Consider the following 26,005-nt stretch of genomic DNA (forward strand, 5'->3'; position numbering starts at 1 on the left):
ACCCGAAGGAAAATCTTGTGCCAGACATTAATCAAAGATTACAACAGATATATAAAGTGCATAAGAAGTAAAACTAAGAACAGTGCCAAATGGAAACTAACATAGAAAAGTGAGAGTGTGCATGATAGTGAGAGTAATATTGGCAATGATATTGAAAAGTAATAAAGAGTATAGCTGCATTTTAACTTGTACGTTTTTTGTCGTTGTCCATAATTCCAATATTCAACACACTGCTCAATGACTACTTTGTCCAGCTATGTCCTCTGTGTCATGGTGCTTTGGGTGTGAACTAAGAATAATACCTCCATCTCTGGTCGGACTTTGAGGTCTGATAGTGGGATGACATCATGTAGTCCTTGTCAAGGGGACCTACTTTTTATCACAACCTCTGGCCTTGCTCCATTCCTGCTCCCAGAGAAGGAAGGAAGGGAGTCTGAGTTATATGTGCTCCAGGTCGCAGCGTCCAGGGTTCATACTGCAGAGGGCAGTCGCATTTATATTTAATCTCAAAGAAATGACTCTGTTGTCTTGCACTTTGTGTCGACCTCTCTGTTTCTATATTAAGCTTTGATAGAGTTTGTTTTCCGAGCTTTGGGTCTTTCCCTCTCCAACCTTGTGAATCCATCGCAGAGCGTTTTCTCAGGGCCTTAAATTTTTCCCCCCAAAAAACAAACAAGTATCTCAAGTCAGAGAGGAGCCTCACAAGCAAACACACAAGCTCTGATTTCATGACAGATAAAAAGACAGCACAGTCTGCAGGCACTTTTCACAAATCATCACTTTCTGATTTAAGGACCAAACCACACCTTGCTCCGTTTACTGAGGATGCAGCAGGGCATGTGTTAACAGCAGGAATGACTTGAGCTCAGCGTGTGCCTGATAGATTTGACGTTTCTCACGGTGGGTCAGGTGTTTTTCTACTATCACCCTACATGCCCGTACAGATCTCTTTCATTTCATATGTTCAACACTTAACATTTGCGTTTCGGTTATGCAATAAATTTGTAGCTGATTGCTATAGCACTCCCTCTTTCCCTCTCATTTCTCCCGGTGTTTCCCACACTACACGCACCTCAAGAGACCTAGCCCCTTTTGGCATCGCTCCATTTGGCAGTCACACCAACAGAAGGACCAGCATGTGCGTGGGCTTCATAATAAAATAATCTTTGCCCTGGGGTGCTGAAACTCTGCAGCAACTCCCTGACAGTTTCACTTGCCCTGAGCGGGAGGGAAAAAAAAGAAGTCTGGCACAGACATGCACTCTCTGTGTCTGAGCATTACTGTATGTCATAACTGAAATATCAAGCAACACCATGCATGCTATGCGTGTGGAAAGGCTGCACGAGAATGATTACTAGTCATGTGTCTTGAAGATTCTGCAGAACAAGGATCCATGCAGTGAGTTATGATGTGAGAATGAAACTGGAACAGGAACTGAAATGCTTATTTCATGAGATAAATCTTTAGTGGTTTGGAGTCCAGAATACCAAACTTCAAGCAGACACATGACGTTCTGGATTCTCACATGAGATGCAGATTGTATAGTGCAGTTATGAAACACAATAGACTAGATTCTTTTACTTTCTGCTTCTCTGACGTCAGTGGTGGTAGAACTATTCAGATATTTTATTTTAAAACCAGAAATACAAAAATGTTAAAATATTGCATTCAAGTAAAAGTATTTGTTTTTACCCTTTTTTTTACCTTCTTTTTCTTCTATCTTGTTTTTCTTATTCTTTTGTTGTAATTTTTGATCGATCTCTCGCACAAGAATTTCCCCTCAGGATTAATACAAGTTCTATCTCATCTTGTGTAGAGAGAGAGAGAGAGAGAGAGAGAGAGAGAGAGAGTGAGTGGCAGTCTTTATTTGGCCTGAGGAGGAGAGGAGGGAGGAGGAGGAGGAGGGAGGAGGAGTGGGAGGAACTTGTAGAGTTACCCACAGATTTCATTGAGAACTCGGAAAGCACCAGGTTAACATCTATGAACCCCTCTTGAAGACCTTTCCGCTCTCACCGTTGGATTTACCTTTTTTGAAGGAGGATATTTATTTCAAGGCAGCACCTGGAGTGTACCAAACTGTGGATCTATGCGAACCCTACGTGGGAGTCAACGACATCTGTGAAGTTGAACAGGAGGAATGTATCGTTTCTTTGTGAAACTAACATTTCTGATTCCTGCAATCGTCATCTCACAAGGTAAGAGAGAACATGCCTCTAAAAGATGTGCTGCAGAGAGCCGAGATACGGGCTGCAGAGCGCGAGCGAGGGTCAGCAAGGGAACCTAGAGGAACTCAAATTAAACTTTGAAGAAGTTAGTAAACGGTATAGCTGTATTTATCATTGATCCCGAGCTCACTGTGTGATTTTAACTGCTATTCAAGTATAAGTTTGATAATAGAAACTGATGAAATCTAGTGAATCCCTTTAGTAACTTTTACTGAGTTTCCTTTAAGAGCGTCTCTTGGTCGTGGGAATGAATTCGCTACAAGTGCAGGAGCCAAACGCTCCGGCGCGCTGTGCTGCTGACTCCCCCAGAGTTTTACATAACTATTTTACACAAGTTACATGTTTATTTGTTCTGCACAGGCAGGCATGCTAGTGCAGCGGCACTTCTAATGCAGCAATTCACTTTTTACATAACTTACTTTGTGCACCAAGCCCTGAATTGTATCGGCAGTTTTGTCTTGCAGCTATAGTTTAATTAGTTATACTTTTAACAAATATTTGGATGTAGGTCTTAATTTGTTCTGAGAGCCGGTTTTAAATAACATGGGAGATAATAGAAGCGGGTGCGTGTGTTGAGGCCGGGGGACGCGGTGGGGGGGTACAAGGGGGAGGGGGGCACCTTTTGTCTACATGTGTGGGAGAGTGTTGTGAGGGAGGCGGGGGGGGGGGGGGGGGGGGGGGTGGTGCTGTTATTCCCGTCTGCCGGTAAACAATGCCTGAGGAGAGTGTTTTATGGCTCGTGCTGGACTCTGATTTCTTTTGTTCCGCATCTGAGCCCCGCAGCTGCTGCGCTTTCCCCGCAAAAGCGTGCCCCCCCCCCCCCCCCCCCCCCCCCAAAAAAAGCCACGCACCACGCGCTCTGGCCTCACCGGTGTCCACAGGCAGGCTTCCCAATATCCCCCACGGACAACTGTGAAACAAATCAATTAAAGAGTAGGATGTTTAAAAAAAAAAGCCCTGTGAATAAAGATGTATTAAATGTGTCGCTGACATCATCTGAATCATTTCACACTAATAATTCCAATGTGCCTAATCCGTGTTAATCCTAACAGCTCGTTTAACAGTAGAGCTTTCACATAATGCTGTTTGCCTTGTGAGGTCAGGATGTGTTTTTAATATTTTTGATGCACTCAACAGGTCTAAAATGCTCCCTGCCCACTGAGTCATGCCTGCATGGAGGAAGGTGTGAAGCCACCTCTAATGGAAATGGAGAATGCAAGTAAGTCAAAGGGCGACTAAAAAGCAGCAACATGATGCACCAGATGTTGAAATGCAGACGGCCACTCAGTATTAGCGTTTCCTGTTTTCTTTTTTTGTGCTGTGTGTGTGAAATTTGTGCCGTCTTAGAAGTGCAGTGTAGTGTAATTTTGCTACTTGAAAGTGCTTTTTTTGGTTGGAAAGAAAAGGGGCCACATATTCCCCCTTTCATTCCAGCCTTTGAGTGGGCCCCGTGCCCAGCAACCAGGGGCCCTTGAGTTTCTTCTGGGCTGGTGTGCTCCTGTACCGCTCCATGAGCCACATTGCTCCGTGAGGTTGCACACATTCCCTGAAAAGAAAAGAGTTGAAGAAGTGAAGAAATAAAAAAAGCGAATGCAGTTCCAGAGAGGTGAGAGAAGGGTAGCTGGACAAAAGCCCACCCCCCTCAATCCAGTAGGCTCGTTAATGAATGCAAGACCCCTTCACCAGCAAAGTGAGAGGACGCGTCCAGTCCTAAATCTTGTTTTTCTGCCCTTTCATGGGCGACAGCTGGGGCTCGCCCGCCGCCCGTCACCCATTGTCCTGCAGTCAGAATAATGCTGTGTGACTAATCTGAGTGGGGCTTCCCATCATGCCACAGCCACCCCAAACACCACGACGCACACCAAACCCCTGCCGTAACCAACCCCCCCCCCCCCCCCCCCCCAAAAGCCTGCTTGTCTCCTGCCTCCAGAATGGACAAACACCCTTCCACCCCCCACCTTACCCGCTTGTGATCTCCATTAGAAAGCCAGATGGCTGTGAAATGTAATTGGATTGGATGTCAAGAGAGTGAGATTAATTGGAATAAAGTGCAGAAATTTGAACGCAAACAAGTGGGAACAGACAGAGAGGCAGATTGTGGGCTATTTGTTTAGGGTATGGATTGATGTTAATAGTTTGTGGGTGAGGCGCTTGATATGCATCCCCTTTAGCTGACCTATATATGTGTGAGCTCCATGATTCACCTTCCATTTTATTGTGCTAGAAAACTAAAGTGGATCAAATGTTTAGGTTTGTTCATTGCCTAAGGGGAGACAGAAAGGAATTTTTGAATTCAGATTTTTTAAATTTTGTTTTCCATTTGTGGCATCATTTATATCTATTTGTAAAGAAGCTCAGGGGTGGCCTGGTTTACCCTCAGGGCATGTGGTCATGGCAGGCGCCTCTCTGGTCTGCAGGGACAAGGGGGAGCTATTGAGGAGCCCACGCTGCTAGCCTAGGGCCACCGATTCACAATATCTAATCTGCACACTCCACACACGGACAGACCACCGCACGTGTGCACACAAAAACTGTCCCTCCACCCTCCTCCTCCTCCACAAAGCTGTTATTGTGGTCTCCATCACTGCTCAGCCCAATTATAAACAGACAGGATAAATAGCATCACTTCATCCACCCTCACTCTCTCTTCCTCCTGGCTTTTCCTCTCATTAATCATTCATCCCTGCCAAGCCAAGCAGCCATCAGTCACAGGGTGCGGATGGGAGATTCAGTCGGTGCTCAAGGGTCAGAGTGTTGCCTCTATACCAAGGGATGGTCCGACTTGTGCTTTTATCATCACTGTTTGAATTGTCTGCCACATTAACTGGCAAGTTCATTTAGGGATTGTCTGTTGACATAAGAGGAAAGTCCACTTGGAGAAACTGATGTTGGCACACTGGTTAAAAAGAAGAAGAGGAGGCTGGCAATGTGATGACACAGTGAAAGCAGTAACCCAAATTCAGATTAGGTTTGCTTGAAGTCACCGGTAAATCATGCCTGCGTGTTGAGGTTTTCTGCATGTGGTGACATAGATTTGAGTGGTAAGTTAGATTTAAATCCTCCTCCAGCACAGTTCCCACGAGTGTGAGAGCAGTGAGTGAAATCACATGCGAGCATAGAGAACAAGGTTAGGCTTGGTGTAAACTATGTAATCAGATGTCTTTCAGATGTGTGTACTGGGATGACGATCGTGTTGAGGCAAACGTGGTATTCCGAGGATACAGACAGGATGTTTTCTGTCCATGGTTCTCAAATTAGTCACCCTTAATTTAAGCTTTCGTGTCCAGATCATCCCAAAAACAAGGAGTTGCTTTGTCCTGTTTATTCAATTGCTGCGTGTTTATCTCCTTGAGGTTGATTGGGCTGACCTGTATCTGGGCAAAGGCGGAGAGCAGTAACAAAAGAAAATGTGAAAAAAGTGTTCAGGCAGTCTGGCAAATTGCTAACAGAAGCCGATTGTAATGCCTTCATTTTATGAATTATAGCGGTCATTATTTTTAAACCACAAAAAAAATCAACATATGAAGGGGAACCACAGTGTCAACAAACTTGTTCTTGCTTTCTATCTTTTTAATTCTTAAAACTTGGATGGGGGAAAATACATTTAGTTTGTTTGATTGAGGACATCAACTTATTCCTCTCTTCTTTTCATGTTTCTCCTAACACGTGCAACTTTACTTCTCTTAATGGCCGCTTTGCTTATATTCTGAAAATCATATTTACTCCACAGATTAATTCGTCACAAGAACAGGCTTCAGTCTGGGGAGGATCGGATTCATGTCTAGACTAAGAAGTGAACTTGGGTTTGTGGTTGAATGAGACACACAGAAACAACGAGCCGCCGTGATGGGGAAGTACTCGGTCATGATTCTGTGAAGTAGAAGGTTATCTGAGGGTCTGGGGCTTCCTGTTTCCCATGCGGCTGTAGTCGTCTTGTAGTGTGCGGCTTAAAAACATGTAAGCGCACAGCGAGTCAAATTTAGTCTCCAGACAGTGATGGGGCCATAGCGAGGTTAAAAGGTTGTTGTCCCTCAACCCCGCCTTTGCACGACTGACTGACTGCCGATGCTGCTTTGCTGAAATACACTGTTTTGGTCCGAGGTGACCGTTAATAATAAACTCTCAACTGTCTCGCAACAAGTCTCAAATACTGCAAGACGTCTGACAAAAATAGACTCGACTCAGAAAATTGAAAGTCTTGTGGTGGTTGGTGTAGTCGGACCTCGCTGACCTTGCACAGAGCTGTCTGTTATTGCATATTGATGATAAAATGTCTCACCCGTAAAGAGTGTGTAGAGCGAGTCCAGCACCACTTAAAAGATGTTCCACTCTCCCACAAGAAGGAATGTTGCTCTTCATTTGTCCTCCTATAGGATTACTGAGCAGGTCTCTGTTAAGGCTCAGCTCCATGTGGGCTTAAGCGAATCAGGTGCATGGCTGGGTCAAGTGTGCCTGCTGGTGTGGGTTTTTTATTGGGTTTTAAGCTCTGAGGCTGCCACTCCCCTGGTTGGGTCCATTCCCTAGATGCCAGTGCCCCCCCTGATAAAGCAGTGAGTGAAGTTGGTGAGAAGCAGTGTTTTTGAGTTTCAGTCTCCTCCAATCCTCCAAAGGCTACTGTGGAGAAAACCTTCATTACATATAGTTCACCACATTTAGTGTTGGCGGAGCCTCAGAGTAGACTGGGCAGTGACCGGGATCCTGTGAGTCTGGAGAACCTCAGAGCGGGGCGATCAAAGCTGTGCTGTCACAGCGCAGAGATAAGAGGCTATTTGACTCTAGTGAGTGCCGAAAGTTCACATGCACCAGCACAGGCTGTCAAATGTAGAGACACCAACTCCTCTGGCAGGTCAGTGTTGCACAACAGGGCATGGGGCAATGGGCTTAACGGGTTGGATGCATGTATGTGCGTGCCTTCTTCCCTATCTGTGTTGTAATTACATCCATGAGAGGACATGCTATCAGCTAATTATCCCAAATGTAAAATCTGCTACAAGAGAACTGGTCCCAGTTCAGCTCCAAACTGAGGATGTTGTGGTTACATGTCATGTACCGACCTGATTAATGGTGACCTGAGGTGCTTAAGCAGATGTGTTACTGATAACCATCGTAAGAGGTGGATTGGCAGGCAGGTGCTTTTCCGTGTTTGACTGTGAGGTGGTATGTGTCCATGAATCGACCACCAGTAGAACAAGGTCTCACTCACACACACACAGACACCGTTGAAGTGTTAATTGGTATTTTGGGCGTGAAAGTGATCTTGCAGTCATTAGTCGAGCAGGTGCTCAGGCTGACCCTCATAAATCTTCCCACTTCACTCCTTTTAGAGAGTGAGACAGAAAATAGCTTACCACCATTAAAATGATCTCTTTATGAGCCTTTGACGTTTTTTACTTGAGTACAGCTTGAGAGACAGGCGGACTTCTGATAAGAATCCATTTCCCCCTTATATCACTGTACGTTCAGCTATTATGCATGCTTTTATTCCTCCTACTGCAGTATCAAACCCGCTGATCCCAGTAATGTGCGGTGGGAGTCCAGAGCCTTCCAGGCCCAGTACATTTCTCATTTCCTCTAGCAGAGCCTCACTGTTCGGTTCTTGGTCTTGCTAACAGATGTGGACCAGGGGGGGTCAGACCTTGGCTAATGATGAGACACATCCAAGGGAACATCAGCTAACTAGATGAAATGAATGAGGAGAAACAGGCAGAAACAAATTAAAGAGAAAATGAGGGCAGTGAGTGTTGAAGAGAATGAGAAGTGACAAAAGAGCTGATGATGTTGTACTTTCACAAACAGCATGAAAGAAAAACCAAGAGCATACAACTCTTTACACACAATCACTGTATGCTGCCCTCATCTATTTACATAACATATTCCACAGCGGTGGCATTTCCAGCGCACAGTGGGGCTGGTTTTGTGTCGGAGGATAAAGTCACCCCAGAGTGGCAGATGGTTGATCAGTCCCAGCGGGGAAAGAAGAGAGAGGGGAGAGAAGGCAAAGAGGCCGTCCCACAGTCACAAAAGTGTTCAGGGTCAGAGGTCGGGGAAGCATCTGCTCCGGCCTGAGGGGACATTGCATCGCTGGGAGAGACCTGTTGCCGTGGTGTGTGCTGCTTAGCTGTACAGCGTGTGGGTGGATCTTTATCTCAGACTGGACTGACTTCAGGACAAAGAGGATCTATTACAGTTAGTTAGCGTGGGATGACAAACACACACACACACACACACACACACACACACACACACACACACACACACACACACACACACACACACACACACCATTAATAACATCTGTTTCAATATACAAAAACCGAGTGAGGATTTTATATGAAGACAATGAATTCCCGTTGTGATTATTCAATGTGCTTTCATGGTAAAGGGAAATGGGAAGCAGAGCAACTTCAAAGCAACCCCAAATGCTTTTACAATCTTCTGCCAATTGCAACTGTCTGGGCTCCCTGTGGGGCTCATGGCACTGTTAAATTCTCCCTGATTGGTCTCACCAAACTAAGTCAACAAGGGTGTTTTCAGCAGTCTCATGTGACATAAGGAGAGCGCTGTAAAAAGCAAACTGCTGGGAGTTGTAAAAAGTCCACACGGGAGAGAGAAACGAGAAAACAGAGCAATGAAAAGCTGAATGTGAGTCGAAGCAGAGACAGGGAGAAGACTACTGGAGGGCGAGACGTTTCAGTAATAGTGTTTACAAAAATGAAATCAAAAGAGGAACAGGTAAGGAAGAGAGGAATTAAGAATAAGCGTGGTGGTTGAGGGTGTGGGGAGGGGGGGTGAAGAGACAGAAGTTGCAACAGCTGACTTCACATGGGTTCTTTATGTCCCTGGAGAAGAGGTTGGCTTGTCGGCACCCCCATCTGACAAGGGGACAGAGGGGAGGGAGGGAGGAGGGATAAGGGGGGAGGAGGAGGAGGAGCCCTGTCCAACAGCTGCCTTCATTAACATGCGCACCTGCTCCCTGTGGAGATACTCGTAGGCCAACAGATGCCCTCCCTTACACATAAACACCCGCACGTTCATATGTGCAACTACACACTCCCACACAAGCCCCAATTCAAACATAAACACTTTTTTGTTTGACTTTAAATGCTCCTACATGTGACAGATAGGATTCATGTAGCTGCGCACCAGATGATGTCTGAGTGATTTGTTTATAAATCAATATCAGTGAATTCCTTGTAATTAGTTTTTTTGAAAAAAAACCCTCATATTATCACCCAGACACTGCAAAATGGGAGGCCCTCATCTTTGTCCAGGTTCTGTCCCAAGTTGCTATGTCTTTACTTCCGCCTGTTTGAGCTATGTGACTGTAGCAGCATCCATCCTTAGTCTGGATGGGAGGAAAGTAACCAGGGGCTTAGGGCCCTGAATGCAGCGCTTCATGTAGGACATCCAGAGCCAGCACAGTCCCCTTGATCTCTACAGGCATTCAGGATGAGTGTGGACAGCGTGAGGGTGAAAGTTAGATGGGAACTGGCTGCTTCGGCTGGACTATATAGGGGCGTCTGTTGTCCCAGCAGAATGTGTTTTCAAGGTTCTGAGGGAGTCTAATCCAGAGAGACACACTAGAACAACACGCCGTCCCTGTCCCGCTGCAGTGGGGCTTTTTTTCTGGGCGGGAAAACTTTTAGTCCCTCTCCACTACTCCCTCCTGCCCTCATTCCCCTGCTGTTTAGATAATTACTCCCATGAATTAAACCAAAAACGATCCTTGTTTTCTAATCAACACTGTCTAATCCCCAGGTGTCCCAGTGACTACGTAGGCAATCGGTGCCAGTATCCAAGCCCCTGCAGCCCTTCACCCTGCCGCAACGGTGGCGATTGCAGCGCTGTTTCTCATGGCAACACCTTTGATTTCCGGTGCGTGTGCCGCCTGGGTTTCACCGACCGGCTATGCCTGACCCCCACCAACCACGCCTGCATGAGCTCCCCCTGTCGCAACGGAGGAACATGTGATCTCATTACCCTCACTGCCTTCCGCTGCCGCTGCTCACCTGGGTGGTCAGGTATGTAGATACACTGTTATCTCTTCCTTTCTCATCATTTCACCAAGAAGCAAAATGACTAATGAAGCTCTTTTGTCGTTTTTTTGGTTTTTAAGGTAAAACCTGCCAGCTTGCCAACCCATGCGCGTCCAATCCGTGCGCAAACGGTGGCCAGTGCTCGGCCTTCGATTCCACCTACATCTGCACCTGCCCGCCAGCCTTCCACGGTCAAACCTGCAAGCAAGACGTCAACGAGTGCGCTCAGAGTCCCTCTCCGTGTCATAACGGCGGTGTGTGTGTGAACGAGGTGGGCTCATACAACTGCCGCTGTCCTCAAGAGTACACTGGCCACCACTGTGAGACACCCTACATGCCATGCAGCCCCTCACCATGCCAGAACGGAGGCACCTGTGTGCAGAAGGGAGACACCATTTATGATTGTAGCTGCCTTCCAGGTAACACACAAAACATGCAGCGTCACATAAATAAGCTGAACAATCGCTTTTCTTTTTCTGTTGACATATGGAGTTGCACAAAAGGGCAGCAACAAAACACACACTTTTGTTTTCCTATTACACGAGTTGGCCTAAAAAAGCAGCCTGCTGTTGTAGTAAAATCTGACTGAGTGGAATGAATAGTCTCTAGTTGTCCCCCTTCCCTCACCCCCTCCCATCTCTCTCTGCCAGCCTCCACTGGCAGGATGCAGTCACACAGACGTTTCCTGCTGATAGTCACCAGCAAGCCCCCACAACTTCAGGGGTGCACACATAAAGATAAACGTATAGATATACACACCCTATTCATGAGGTCACACACACACACACACACACACACACACACACACACACACACACAGATAACTTGTTTTTCAGTTACATACAGCCGGTCTGCTCTTTATTGTGTTGGCACCCAAAGCCGTTGCAGTGTTGTGTAAAACTTTGGTTGATTTTGAGCAATTGTGGTTTCTGCTGGTAGAGGGAGGACTGCAGCTGTGAAGAATTTTTTCCCCACTAAACCACATCGTAATAAGCACATTTCTGTTTTCTCTGTTTTATTGTGTGACCATGTGCTTATGACCACTCGTACAGAGCGAGTTGTTTAGATATGCAGATGAATGAGGGATATTGTGTGCGGCTGTGTGTTAAAGTTGAACCCATGCTGCGCGTCTCTCGTGGGTGTCCGTGCTGGAATGCGGCTAGATAGCGGAGCTGCACGGGCACCTGCAGAGCTGCGGGTTGATAGTTAATCACACTATCGTGGCTGTAAAACACACACTCAAGCCTTTGATGTTGGAGGAGGACACAAGTTGCTCTGTCATCTGTAGAGCATTAAAACAATCTGCCATGAGGATACAGAGAGCTTGTTTTTCTCTTAACTGCACAGTGATAACAAGAGGAAGAGTTGATCTTATTATTAACTAAAAGCAAATGTTGCTATACCGTTTTTCCTGTTTTTGTTATTCCCCACTTTTTCACATTGTGTCTTTTTTTTGTCTTGTTCTCTCCTTGTTCATCAGGTTTCACAGGACAGCACTGTGAGCATAACATCGATGACTGTCCAGGCCACAACTGCCAGAATGGTGGTGTGTGTGTGGATGGTGTAAACACCTACAACTGCCGGTGCCCACCTCATTACACAGGTGATTATTTGCTTTGAGAATAACCACAAGAAAACATTTATAAACTTCCCCTCACACTGTACTTAACTCCATTCTTTCCCCCCTTTTCAACTCTTTCAGGTCAATACTGCACAGAAAATGTGGACGAGTGTGAGTTGATGCCCAACGCATGCCAGAACGGAGGAACGTGCCATGACACTCACGGCAGCTACCACTGCGTCTGTGTCAATGGGTGGACGGGCGACGACTGCAGCGAGAACATCGACGACTGTGCCAGCGCGGCATGTTACCAAGGCGCCACCTGCCACGACCGCGTAGCCTCCTTCTTCTGCGAGTGTCCTCATGGACGCACAGGTACGACTTTCCGCGGCTGTGCACGCAGATCATAATAAAGTGATTAAAGGTAGATGATGCAGAGTTGATTAAAATCTGTTTTATTCGTGGTGCTCACAGGTTTGCTGTGCCACCTTGATGACGCCTGCATCAGCAATCCGTGTCAAAAGGGTTCCAACTGTGACACCAACCCAGTCAATGGCAAGGCGATCTGCACCTGTCCCCCAGGTTATACTGGGTCAGCCTGCAACCTGGACATCGACGAGTGCTCCCTCGGTAAGTTCTGGAGTCAACGGTTTCTTTTTTCTGGTATAGTTTAGGAATTATTATGCATAAATACCACATATATGTATGACAACTTGCATATTTTAATGTTGTAGGTGCCAACCCCTGTGAACACGGCGGTCGCTGCCTCAACACCAAAGGCTCTTTCCAGTGCAAGTGTCTTCAAGGATACGAAGGACCTCGTTGCGAGATGGACGTCAATGAGTGCATGTCTAATCCTTGCCATAATGATGCCACCTGCCTGGATCAGATTGGAGGGTTCCACTGCATCTGTATGCCAGGTCAGAAAGGTTTATGTTGCATGGAGAATCAGAAAAAGGGAAAGTTAAACGCACAGATCGTTGTAATTTTTATCAAACGCTGGGACATTGACGAGGGTAAGAAAAGAAAACAAGATTTGACGAATAACTCGTTTCTCCTCATGACAATTTTCAGGATACGAGGGTGTGTTCTGCCACATCAACACAGATGAGTGTGCCAGCCAACCTTGTCTCAACAATGGCAAGTGTGTCGACAAGATCAACTCCTTTCATTGCGAGTGCCCGAGAGGTGAGAACTTATCAGGGAATGTGAAAGATGATAGAGTTAATGGAGTAAAATAATTAGGTTTTTGGATCCTTCCGGCCTGTATTTTGGTGAGACAATGGGAGCAGAGACGAGGCTATAAAAGAGTGGATCATTAACTAATTTGTCAATGGGTAAATCATGCCATACATGGATCACAGATTGAATAAATCTGAAAGTAAATGATTTACTCCCTCTAATAGTGCCACTGAGGTTTGTGGGCGAAGAGGACCGGATCAGGTTGCAGAAACATTAGCATATTTGGCGGGCATGAGAGTTTGTGTTAAAGCTTCGCGCCAAAATTGGGGGAGGGCGGGGATTGGTTTGTTGCCGGTGAGCTTGAGGCCATTGTGTTGTGTTTTGAAAGAAAGATTTCACTGCACAGTAAGGGGGGGGGAGTGTTGTGGAATGGTTCATAAGGACCTTCAGTGTCCTGCAGACCTACTTCAGATGCAAATTAGTTTTTTTCTGTTCTCCATTGTGGCATTATGCACACTGTAAGCCCTGATATACCGAATATAAGAGCTAACATTTTTGCACATTTAAACAATAATCGAATAAAGAGTTTCATTCTGTATTTTGTTTAATGCATATGCAGGTTTTTCGGGGAGTCTGTGTCAGGTGGACATTGACGAGTGTGCCAGCACACCCTGCAAGAATGGAGCTAAGTGTACTGATGGTCCCAACAAGTACACCTGCGAATGTGCTGAAGGTAAGGGCAAACAATATTTTTTTCTGAATTAGCTTGAAAATTTCTTCCAATTTTTGTAGGTTCTCTCCAAATGAGCATTGCCATCATTCTTTTGAATACCTACTCTGTTTTCCTGTCCAGGTTACACAGGGCAGCACTGTGAGACTGACATCAACGAGTGCTACTCTGACCCCTGCCATTATGGCACCTGCAAGGACGGCCTAGCCTCCTTCACCTGCTACTGCCGCCCTGGCTACACTGGTCGCTTGTGTGAGACCAACATCAATGAGTGCCTAAGCCAGCCCTGCAAGAATGGTGGCACTTGCCAGGACAGGGAGAACACATATATTTGTGCTTGCCCCAAAGGCACAGCAGGTGAGACTTTAGACATCAACTTTCAACACATCTTTGCAGTAAAAAATGGTGCGGTTTTCCTCAAATTCGTTGCTAACATTTGCCCCAATGTACAGGTTTCAATTGTGAGGTAAACCTGGACGACTGCAAGAGCAAACCCTGCGACTACGGGAGGTGCATCGACAAAATCAACGGCTACGAGTGTGCATGTGAACCCGGCTACACAGGTGAGCACTGGGAGGAGTTTACAGGTGCAGGGGGGTGGTCCCCTGAGCCTTGGGAGGGGCAGGTAGGACAGGTGGCTGGCGGGTCTCCTGCGGAACAATGGTGTAGGATTGCCTGTGTGGGATGGGGTGTGGGTGGGGGGTTGGAGAAAGGAACACAGTCCCCAACCTGATACACACACAAAACACACACAAAGCGCTAACTTTGTTTGCCATTTGAAAAGGCTGTGACGTTGAGCCGGGAAAGAGTCTGTAAGTTGATACTTTAAAAGGAAAAGAGCCTGGCCTTTAATCACATATCTGATGTTTAGCAGTGTGTAACTGCATGACGGATCCCATAAATATCTCAGATTGAAGTGCTTTCTCCTCACTTACTTCACTGGCACATGTCCACCTGTAATGTACTCGTGTATATATAAAACTTTAGTGACAAAGTCTAGTGGAAAGCTCTTCCTCCCTTTCATGGCCAAACGGAGCCGGTTCTGACTGGTAGCAGCTGAGTGATTATGCTAGAAAGGGGGCAGGGAGGAACAAGTGTGTGTGTGCAGGCTTCTGTGCATCCCTCCTCCTCCTCTTCCTCCCCTCCATCTTTTTGTGCTGACGGGGTGAGTGTGGAGGGCAATGGCGGGACTGAGACACAGAGGGACAGAGGACTATTGTAACTGAAGATCGGGCAGTTGGGCCCTCCCCTCTTGATTGATGAAGAGCGGAGGAGGAGGGAGCTGGCTCGGGATCAGAAGGGGGTTTAATTGTTACTCGGCCGTGTGTGAAATGGCTCCGGCCTTCTGTCCCCTGTAAACAGCCCTTGGTGAAGTTAGTTCTCCCTGGATGGGGGGTGGTGTGTCTGAATAGGGAGAGAAGCTGCAGCCTCTCCCCCCCCCCCCCCCCCCCCCCCCCCCCCCCCCACCACCTCCTGGCAGCACCTCCCCCTCTCAGATCCAGCTGAAACCCTCCTTCTGCCTATTCAACAGGGCCCCATTCAATCAATGGAGGAGAGGCAAAAGGGCCTCCAGGGGCCGCCAGGCTAGGCACACATTGGAGCTGCCACAGCGTCTGCCTGTTGAATGCTTAGGGAGTCTTTAGTGTTGGTTATCTCTATTGTCCAAAAGCCACACAGAGCACCTTAGCGAGCAGCTTAAAAAGCCTCAAAGAGTACCACACCAGAGAGCAGAATGTCCAGCTGTGGTGCATTCATAACGCCCATGTAGATATTTATCATTTCACATCTACTCACAAAAGTATATATGCTGCATTGTACTAAAATCGTATCTCATTGCTCTTCAGGAACAATGTGTAACATCAACATCGATGATTGCGCCATCAACCCCTGTCACAACGGGGGCACTTGCGTCGATGGCATCAACAGCTTTACCTGCATGTGTCCAGAGGGCTACAACGACGCCACTTGTTTGTCTCAGGTGGACGAGTGTGGCAGCAACCCCTGCATCCACGGCCGATGCCAGGACCTCATCAATGGGTGAGCACACATCCAAATTTAAGATGAATGAGCAGCAAAATAGAGGCACAAATATAACTCAGTGAATTAAACACCACTGACCTGACATTTTGTTTGCATTGAAGATACAAATGTACCTGCGACTCTGGCTGGAGCGGCCCCAACTGTGACTTCAATAACAACGAGTGTGAGTCCAACCCGTGCATGAACGGGGGAACCTGCAAGGACATGACCAGCGGATACCACTGCACATGCAGAGCTGGCTTCACCGGTCAGTTATAACCCGTTTGCTCACTTACAGCATGTGTGTGCCCTGTTAGCCCATATCTAACCCAAGTGTGTTCTCTAATCCTGCCACTGTAGGACCTAACTGCCAAACTAACATCAACGAGTGTGCCTCCAACCCCTGCCTCAACCAGGGCAGCTGCATCGATGATGTGGCTGGATACAAGTGCAACTGTTTGCTGCCCTACACTGGTATGACGTCTTATTTGTCACACTTTTACCTGGGTTGTTTCATTTTGTCAGCTGTTTGCACAGGTCTGAAAATGTAAAGAAAATATTCCGCTTTCCACTCAGAAGGCTTATCCAGTCCGATCTCGTGTTGTTTTAGAAAACATTGCCCAATGGCCACAAACTGGGATGTCTGTTTTTGGCATGTCTGTGTGGAAAGATCTGCCTGTCTGCTTTGCAGGGATAACAGTGTGTGTGTGTGTGTGTGTGTTGTGGAATAACACGGCTAATATAAGCCGGAGAACTGGAGCCTGCTCCAAGCCCTATTCCCACTTCCGCCACATCCTGTTTCCTGTCTGTGATCACACAATTGCAGGAAACAGGAAGGCCCTTCCTGTTTGCCGAAGTCGTCATGGAAATGGATAAGGAAGTGGGATAGAAACTGGGATTTAGAAATTGATTTCACTGCTCTAAATTAAATCTTTTACGGGGATTTTAAAACACATTTTGTGACTTCAATATTAAAGTCTGAAGCAGTTGCTCCTTATTAGCGGCGCAATGCAAACACTGATGTTTTCGTTTTCTCTGCCACCAGGTGAAAACTGTGAGATCCTGCTGGCACCCTGCAGCCTAAGACCCTGTAAAAACGGTGGAGTGTGTAAGGAAGCTGAAGACTACCAGAGCTTCTCTTGTATCTGCCCTGAAGGATGGCAAGGTATCTATCCATTCCTACCAGGCCATTCATCTATTCACCCACTGGACAATGTGGTTACGTTTTCTTTAACTATCTTTCTCTTCCCCTCGAGGTCAAACATGTGAGATCGACATCAACGAATGTGTGAAGAGCCCATGCCGCAACGGTGCTGTCTGCCATAACACTATGGGTGCTTACCAGTGCAAGTGCCAGCCAGGTTACACTGGCCAGAAGTGTGAGACCGACTCTGATGACTGCAAACCAAGTAAGGAACCCATTTCCACCACTGTAAGTTCTCATGTTGTCTACTATACAAAACTGGAAAATGGTTATTTGATTATCTCTTTTCTGTGTTTCAGATCCCTGCAGTAACGGAGGTCTGTGCCGCGATGGCATCAACACTTTCACGTGCACCTGTCTGCCCGGGTTTCGTGGTGGCAGATGTGAGCAGGACATAAACGAGTGTGAAAGTAACCCCTGTAGAAATGGCGCCAACTGCACCGATTGTGTCAACAGCTACACCTGCACCTGCCCGCCCGGCTTCAGTGGCATCAACTGTGAGGTCAACACCAACGACTGCACTGACAGGTAGCTCGCCTTTTCAAAAAGTTGTCTGTGCTTATTTAACCTGCCTAAAGCAAGTCTTATAAGGTTTTAACATTTGTTGTCCTGTGTCTCTTCAGCTCTTGCTTCAATGGTGGCACCTGTGTGGATGGAATTAATGCATTCACCTGCCTGTGTCTACCTGGATTCACTGGCAGCTACTGCGAATATGATATCAATGAGTGTGACTCCAAACCGTGTCTCAACGGAGGATCTTGTCTTGACAGTTATGGGACATACATGTGCACCTGTCCTCATGGCTACATAGGAGTCAATTGCCAGGTAGAAATCATCTTCTCTCAAGCTAATTGTGTTAGGCCCTGTGGTGGTTTCATGCAGAGACCCCCATTTATACAGTTCACTAAGTATTTTCTGTCTTTGATTCCCTGTTAGATTCTTGTGCGCTGGTGTGATTCATCGCCCTGTAAAAATGGAGGTTCATGCTGGCAGCAGGGAGCGTCTTACACCTGCCAGTGTCAGACTGGATGGACTGGTCTCTATTGTGACATCCCCAGTGTGTCTTGTGAGGTTGCAGCCAAACAGCAAGGTAAGATAACAAACATCATGTGATATGTTTTTTTACATTAAATATGTTTAATTAGAATCAGGATTGTTTGGCCAAGTATGCATGCACACGCAGGGAATTTGACTTTTTTCTCTCACAATGTACTTACACAGAAATAGGATTTATTTTGATAGTGCTAGAGGATGATGTACATATTTAAAAGCCAATCAATGCATTCAAAAAATCTAAAATTATAATCTATAACGGCAGCAGTAGATATTTTGCTGTTACAGGGTTATTGGAAGTTAATGACTTATCTAACTGTTCATCACAGTGAAAGCCTGTAGAAAGAAACAGATTTTGTGTCTGGTTGTTTTGGAGTACAGTGTTCCGTAGCGCCCCCCAGAGGGGAGAAGCTGACACTGTTTGTGTCCAGGGTGTGAAGGGTCTGCACTGATGTTTCCTGCCTGTTTCCTGACTCGAAGGCAGGATCTACAGTCCTGTGTGTGGTTTGTGCGTTCTGTAACATCTTCCTCGTTGATTTCAGGGGTGGAGGTGGCTCATCTGTGCAGGAACTCAGGCCAGTGTCTGGATGCCGGAAACACACATTACTGTCGCTGCCAGGCCGGCTACACCGGGAGTTACTGCCAGGAACAAGTGGATGAGTGCTCACCAAATCCTTGCCAGAACGGAGCCGCCTGCACTGATTATCTGGGGGGCTACAGCTGTGAGGTAGGTTTGATACATGGAAATCTGTAGATGTGATTGGTGATTATTGGTCAGTTGAGAGTAACTGTACAAAATGTGATTATAGAAAATAAAAAAATAACAAAAACGTTCTACAATTAATTATTTTCTCTCTCTCAGTGTGTCCCCGGTTACCACGGTGTAAACTGCTCCAAAGAGATCAATGAATGTCAGTCACAGCCCTGTCAGAATGGAGGCACATGCATCGACCTCATCAACACATACAAGTGCTCGTGTCCCAGAGGAACACAAGGTATATACCCGCATGGCACATTCAAAGTCATTCATCGGCAAAAACAATCGAATTGAGCACAAAAAATGAGGATGTGAATATTTTGTAACGCGCCATTCCGTCTCCCGTAGGTGTCCACTGTGAGATCAATTTGGATGACTGCACCCCCTCCAGCGACCCACTGACCAACGAGCCCAAGTGCTTCAATAATGGCAAGTGTGTGGACCGCATCGGAGGTTACCAGTGTGTGTGCCCAGCAGGCTACGTAGGAGAGCGCTGTGAAGGCGACGTCAACGAGTGTTTGTCAGACCCCTGTGACCCCAGAGGTTCTTACAACTGCATTCAGCTCACCAACAGCTACCGCTGCGAATGCCGTACTGGATATACAGGTACTGATGTGCATCCGGCTGCACCTAACAAGACTGCAATGTTCCTGTGTGCAGTGTTTAAATGGTGTACAAGTGGTGACGTGTACATTTTGCTTCTGTTCTCCAGGTCAGCGTTGTGACAAAGTGTTTGATGGCTGTAAAGGAAGACCCTGCAAAAATGGAGGGACATGTGCTGTTGCCAGTAACACGCCGCATGGTTTCATCTGCAAATGTCCACCTGTGAGTACAGCTGTGTGATCCACTCAGACCACTGTCTCTTTAGAGATACTTTTACCCTCCTTTTGTCCATCAAGTATATCACAATGATCTTAACCTCTGTCTGTTTCTGTCCCTCTAGGGCTTCACCGGCTCCTCTTGCGAGTATGATTCCCGTTCCTGCGGGAGTCTGAATTGCAGGAATGGAGGTACATGTGTGTCAGGCCACCTAGGCCCACGCTGCTTGTGTCCACCAACCTTCACTGGGCCGGAGTGCCAGACCCCCACCGACAGCCTCTGCATCTCCAACCCCTGCTACAATGGCGGCACGTGCCAGATCACCCCAGACGCGCCTTTCTTCCAGTGCAGCTGCCCCAGCAATTTCAACGGCCTGCTGTGCCACATCCTGGACTATTCCTTCGTTGGGGGTTTTGGCCGGGACATCACCCCACCTCCGGAAGTGGAGGTGAGCTGCGAGATTGCTCAGTGTGACGAGTGGGCCGGGAACCATATCTGCGACTCGCTGTGCAACAACCACGCCTGCGGCTGGGATGGAGGCGACTGCTCGCTTAATTTTGATGACCCTTGGCAAAACTGCTCTGCGGCCTTGCAGTGCTGGCGCTACTTCAACGATGGGAAGTGTGATGGCCAGTGCAACAGCCCTGGGTGTCTCTATGATGGCTTCGATTGTCAGGGACAGGAAGGACAATGCAAGTAAGTGTAGAAAAAAAGATTGAAATGCTTGTGTGTCGTAGAAATATTTTTGGGATTTGTCATATAATTGTATATCAGAACGCCAACCCAATGTCCCACTTTCTTTCCAGCCCGCTGTATGACCAGTACTGTAAAGACCACTACGCTGACGGTCACTGTGACCAGGGCTGCAACAACGCAGAATGTGAATGGGACGGCCTGGACTGCGCCAACAACATGCCAGAGAAGCTCGCAGACGGGCACTTAGTCCTGGTGGTCCATATTCCCCCCGAACAGCTTAAAAACGGCTCCTCAGCCTTCCTCAGAGAGATCAGCAGCGTCCTCCACACCAACGTGGTGTTTCGCCGTGACGCCAAAGGAGAGCCAATGATCTTCCCTTACTATGGCAACGAACAGGACCTCGTCAAACATAACGTGCTGAAGCGCTCCGCAGATGGCTGGCCCGAGTGGGCTTCAATGCCCGCCAATGTTATGGGTCAAATGAAGGAAAGCGTGTCCACCATGGTCAGCCCTCGCAAACGCAGAGAGCTGGATCCAGTGCAAGTCAAAGGGTAGGCACCACGGAGACGTTACAGTTGTTCACGAGTATTTTCACCTGCAGAACAGATCTATCATAATTTTGTATTTTGATTACAGAAGTGTTGAATGTTAATACTTCCGCACATTTCTGCTTGTAGGTCTGTGGTGTACCTGGAGATTGACAACCGTCAGTGTTACCAGCAGTCCACTGAATGCTTCCAGAGCGCCACAGATGTAGCTGCATTCCTTGGAGCGCTGGCCACTAGCGGGAATCTCAATGTTCCCTACATTGAAGCTGTCACCAGTATGTAACACATTAACAGCTCTTTTGTGTATATAAATTCAACATGTAATATTTAAAATGGTCACCAAGTTGAAATCCAAGTAACACACCGTAACTTTGACTTCTTTCCAGGTGTGAGACCTACTCCCGACAGTTCAGAGCTCTACCCCATGTATGTAGTCTTCCTGGGCTTGGCTGCTTTGGGTTTCATCTGCCTCGGTGTTCTGGTGTCTCGTAAGAGGCGACGAGAGCACGGCCAGCTTTGGTTTCCCGAAGGTTTTAAAACGTCTGAGCCCAGCAAGAAGAAACGCAGAGAGCCGTTGGGAGAGGATTCTGTTGGATTGAGGTAAGGAGACTTTGAAAGTGGAATATGGAAGCTGCTATGCTGTATAGTCTACCTACAGCCGAGTGTTTTCTTAGCCTTGACTGGCAGCAGTGTACTTTATCATGTAACTAACCTGCCTCCTCTTTCAAACAGGCCTATGAAAAACTCTGACATCAATCTTATGGATGACAATCAAAACGAATGGGATGATCAGGATCCAGACTGCAGGCGCTTCAGGGTAAGAGAAAAGCCTCGTCTAGTCTAAATAAACAGAGTTTTACCATTCTCAATCGTTTTCACGTGTGCTACTCATGCTGACGTTACGATGATTGTATGCGTTTCAGTTAGAGGAGCAGGCCATGTTGGATTTGAGCGACCGTACTGACCACAGGAAATGGACACAGCAGCATCTGGATGCAGCTGACCTGCGTATTGCGTCCATTGCTCCTACGCCTCCTCAGGGAGAAATAGAGAATGATTGCATGGATGTGAACGTCAGAGGACCAGGTGTGTACACTTGTTATTGGATGATTTACAGAATATCATGAAAAAAAACCTTAAAAGATTTTTGAATATTCCATGAACACTGTCAAAGACATTACTGGGAACTTATTATAATCTTCTCCGTTCCTCTTTCAGATGGTTTCACTCCCCTGATGATTGCGTCCTGCAGCGGTGGAGGACTGGAGACTGGTAACAGTGAAGAGGAAGAGGATCCCTCGGCAGAAATCATCTCTGACTTCATTTACCAAGGCGCCAACCTCCACAACCAGACCGACCGCACAGGCGAGACTGCCCTCCACCTGGCCGCTCGCTACGCCCGCTCTGACGCTGCAAAACGCCTCCTTGAGTCCAGCGCCGATGCCAACGTTCAGGACAACATGGGCCGCACTCCGCTTCACGCTGCTGTGGCTGCAGATGCGCAGGGAGTGTTCCAGGTAGCCTCTTCCTCCGCAGGAGTCTTATATCTCTCCTGGCTTTTGTTTTCTGAACAAGTTTGTCCAGCAGCTTAGAAGCACTTAACTAAACAAATCTGTGTCCTTGCAGATTTTAATCCGAAACCGCGCCACCGATCTTGACGCCCGCATGCACGACGGAACGACACCGCTGATTCTGGCAGCCCGATTGGCAGTCGAGGGCATGGTGGAAGAGCTTATCAACTGCCACGCCGATGCTAACGCCACCGATGATTCTGGTAGCTAACGTTTTATCAACTCATCATCTCCACAGTCTATAAAGATCCCTCCCAGTGTGCTGAGCTGTTATGATAATCAACCCTCACCATGTTTACTCTCTCTGCAGGTAAATCAGCTCTTCACTGGGCCGCGGCTGTAAACAATGTGGAGGCTGCTATGGTGCTGCTAAAGAATGGTGCCAACAAAGACATGCAAGACAACAAGGTATTTGAAATGTGACTGTGATGGTGCAATATGAGAAGTATTGACACAGTTACAATGACAGTAGTGTATTAAGTGGGGTTTTTTCTTTCGCTTTTTAGGAGGAGACACCAATCTTCCTTGCAGCCCGCGAAGGAAGCTTCGAGACAGCCAAGGTTCTTCTGGAACACTTTGCCAATCGCGAGATCACCGACCATCTCGACCAGCTGCCCAGAGACATCGCCCAGGAACGCATGCACCATGACATCGCCCGCCTTCTGGATGAGTACAACGTGGTTAGGAGTCCCGGGCTTCACAGCGGCCCCCTAAGCACCTCCAGCCTCTCGCCGCCGCTCTGCTCCCCCAATGACTACCTTAGCAACCTCAAGCCCACGCTGTCCATCAAGAAGGTTCGCAAACTCAGCGCCGGCGGCAAAGGAGGGAAGGACGGGTGCAAAGATAATAGAATGAAGAAGAAAAAGTCCCTGGATGGAAAGGGTAACTTGCTAGACACGTCAGCTGTCCTCTCCCCGGTTGATTCCCTCGAGTCACCGCATGGCTACCTGTCCGATGTGGCCTCTCCTCCCATGACATCCCCCTTCCAGCAGTCCCCTCCAATGTCACTAAATCACCTACAAGGCAATGGAGACCATATGGGCCAGATGAGCATGGGTAAGGATATGGGCCGTATGTCTTTTGACCCTAACCCTCCCCGTCTCTCCCACATGCCTGTGTCCAGCCCCGGCAGTCAGGGCACAACATCCATAGGTGGCAGCAGAGGAGGCCAGTGTGACTGGATCTCCAGGATGCACCCAGGTGTAGGCCAGCAAGGAGGCTTCACCCAGGCGCCACCCATATCCCACAACATGATGGGTGCTCTGCATGGCGTCAGCACTGCCACCCTGTCTCAGATCATGGGCTACCAGAATTTGCAGACCAGCCACCTCGGCTCGTCCGCACACATGATGCAGCAGGCTCATTCGCGGCAGCTCCAGCACCAAAACTCTAACTCCACCACAGCTGGCCAATCCCTCACCCAGAGCTTCCCAAGCGTCGAGGTGAACGGCTCAGACATGCAGCAGAACAACGGCCGCTCCATGCCCATCCACACCGTCATGCCACAGGAGACGCAGATCCTCGGCAACCAGTTCCTCACCCCTCCCTCCCAGCATAGCTATTCTGGCCCCATGGACAACACACCTAACCACCAGCTACAGGTACCCGACCACCCATTTCTAACTCCCTCCCCCGGCTCCCCCGACCAATGGTCCAGCTCGTCCCCACATTCCAACATGTCCGATTGGTCGGAAGGCATCTCAAGCCCGCCTACAAGCATCCATTCGCAGATGAATCTGATCCCAGACCAGTTTAAGTAGAGACTTGTAACATGGAAAGAACACTTTATTGGGAAAAAGAATATATACAAAGAAAGTCCATGGAGGAAGAGAGTGACAAACCTGACTCAAGATTGAAGATGCTCCTTTTCTATTATCAGTTTTGATACTAACGATAAGAACAATTTTAGTTATTTGTATTTATTTATGTACTTTTTCTTTTTTTTACCTGAAATATAAAGAAGATGCTTTTATATTTATGCTTTTTTATCTTTTTGTTCTGTTACGTATGAGAAGATTAGAAACTGTTTAAAAGGAGTGTATATCAGAAAGAAGACTCCTAGATGTGTACACTGGCTATTTATTTGTGTCTCGTGTTGCTATATTCACTGGATTTATTTTAATTATTTTGGTCTTCACAAATTTTTATTTTTCTGGATTCGCATTGCTTTATGTTTGTACATATTTCGTTTTCAACTTTTATAGATGATTTTAAAAATGTTCAGTATTAATTAATTATATTTTAACCTCTTTTGTCCTTTTAAATGACACAGGTTTTGTTACTGAACTACATTTCACTAAGTCTTATCACTGAGTCTGTTAGATGATGATCAAATATATATATATATAAAGTCACACCTTTCATGATGTTGCTTCTTACACTGTGCCTTAGTGGCAAAACGATAAAGGGAGTAACTGAGCGAAGGAAACAGAGACCTTAAAGCACAGAACAAATATCCCTTATGAGTTGAGAGATGCTTCTCAAAATGCATCTTAATCAACGTGAGCCTGTTTTTTCATTGAATAATGGTCTTGGCTGGTGCTGAGCGACTGATTTGTGATACTTTATGAAGCAAGGACTGTTTCTTCTTTTCATATTGTATCCCAAATCAGCAATTATGGTTACTAGGTTTAACCTGTTAAGTGTTAAATTGCAGACCTGTTGTAGAAACGTTGAAATGTTACATTCGCCACAGTTGAAATAGTTCCAGTGTGAATTTGTTTTTTCCGAAGAAAATCAACGTATTTTTGTGAGATTTCTTTTCAAAGAAATGTCTTTGAGTTGGAGAACATTGTTTGTGAAAGAAATGGGGACCTTTGTTTGTGTGGTAAACGACGTCAACTGCACTTTGTGTAGTTCAAGGTGTCGAAATGTCATGTTTTATAAACTAATTCAGAGATAAAAGATGTTTTTAAAGAAAAGATGTAATGTTCATGCAAAGTTGTAGTTTGCAAAGAAGTATTTCCTGATTCGAATGTTTTGTAAAAATTGTCTTGATTCAATAAAAGCTGCTGTCAAGCTTTAAGAAATGGTTTCCTTTCTTCTAATTTTCTTTTCTCTGAAATGTGATGTGGCTGACATTGTAGCCGCCTCATTATGTAGTTCATCAAAGTGAATGCAACATTTTTTACATTCATATGAAAAGTAAACGCACTCTATCGCCACAGACGTTGGTCTGCGAGGCCCTCCAGTGGTGACAGCCTGACAGTACCACAGTGAGGACAACGTCGCTGCTGTTGCTAAAAAGCATCCCAGTTAATTTCGGCGGAGCTACTGCTCTATGCATTTCATATCTGTCTGCTTAGCTGGTTGCATTGTTATCTAAAGATTAAAGCCACTGACTATGTGGACACTTGCAATGTTTTCAGCTGAAATTTAAATTTACAATGTCTGGAATAGGGGGCTTTTGGTGATGGTGGAGATAAGTGTTGTGTACAACATCTTTTATAGAAATGTTCCATCAGCCGTCACAGGTTTTCTGGAGGACTTTCATATCCTTTTAATATGGATGATACAGTCTCAATCTGCGTACATCCTCTAACATTCTCATCATTCGTAATACCTGCATTAGATTTTGATTGATTGAGCATTAAAGCTCAGTTGA

General features: G+C 46.7%; 1 protein-coding gene across 2 annotated transcripts; it reads left to right on the forward strand.

The window, feature by feature from the left end:
* The first annotated feature begins 2,137 nt into the window (after positions 1-2,137).
* notch1a (notch receptor 1a) lies at positions 2,138-25,305 on the forward strand. 2 transcript variants are annotated; one of them, XM_076102794.1, is made up of 34 exons: positions 2,138-2,195; positions 3,363-3,444; positions 9,984-10,246; positions 10,342-10,680; positions 11,742-11,864; positions 11,964-12,197; positions 12,297-12,452; positions 12,557-12,742; positions 12,897-13,010; positions 13,624-13,737; positions 13,858-14,091; positions 14,187-14,297; positions 15,579-15,771; positions 15,876-16,021; positions 16,114-16,227; positions 16,799-16,918; positions 17,010-17,162; positions 17,257-17,485; positions 17,581-17,782; positions 17,894-18,047; positions 18,553-18,737; positions 18,873-19,005; positions 19,116-19,373; positions 19,480-19,592; positions 19,711-20,282; positions 20,393-20,833; positions 20,960-21,105; positions 21,187-21,430; positions 21,563-21,647; positions 21,754-21,916; positions 22,049-22,347; positions 22,457-22,604; positions 22,712-22,809; positions 22,908-25,305. In XM_076102794.1, the coding sequence occupies exons 1-34, from the start codon at positions 2,138-2,140 to the stop codon at positions 24,159-24,161; spliced, it is 7,464 nt and encodes a 2,487-aa protein (XP_075958909.1). In that variant the 3' UTR covers positions 24,162-25,305. The 2 variants fall into 2 exon arrangements, with proteins under 2 accessions (XP_075958909.1, XP_075958910.1); XM_076102795.1 differs by having other exon boundaries at positions 21,217-21,430.
* Positions 25,306-26,005: the final 700 nt, after the last annotated feature.

This window comes from Anarhichas minor, unplaced genomic scaffold (assembly GCF_050575085.1).
Source record: "Anarhichas minor isolate MPS153535 unplaced genomic scaffold, ASM5057508v1 ptg000002l, whole genome shotgun sequence".
Taxonomy (NCBI): Eukaryota; Metazoa; Chordata; class Actinopteri; order Perciformes; family Anarhichadidae; genus Anarhichas; species Anarhichas minor.

Coding starts and splice junctions, on each gene's coding strand:
- notch1a (XM_076102794.1), top strand. CDS start 2,138: ATGTATCGTTTCTTTGTGAAACTAACATTTCTGATTCCTGCAATCGTC. Junction 2,196..3,362: donor TGCAATCGTCATCTCACAAG/GTAAGAGAGAAC, acceptor TGCACTCAACAG/GTCTAAAATGCTCCCTGCCC. Junction 22,810..22,907: donor AAGACATGCAAGACAACAAG/GTATTTGAAATG, acceptor TTCGCTTTTTAG/GAGGAGACACCAATCTTCCT.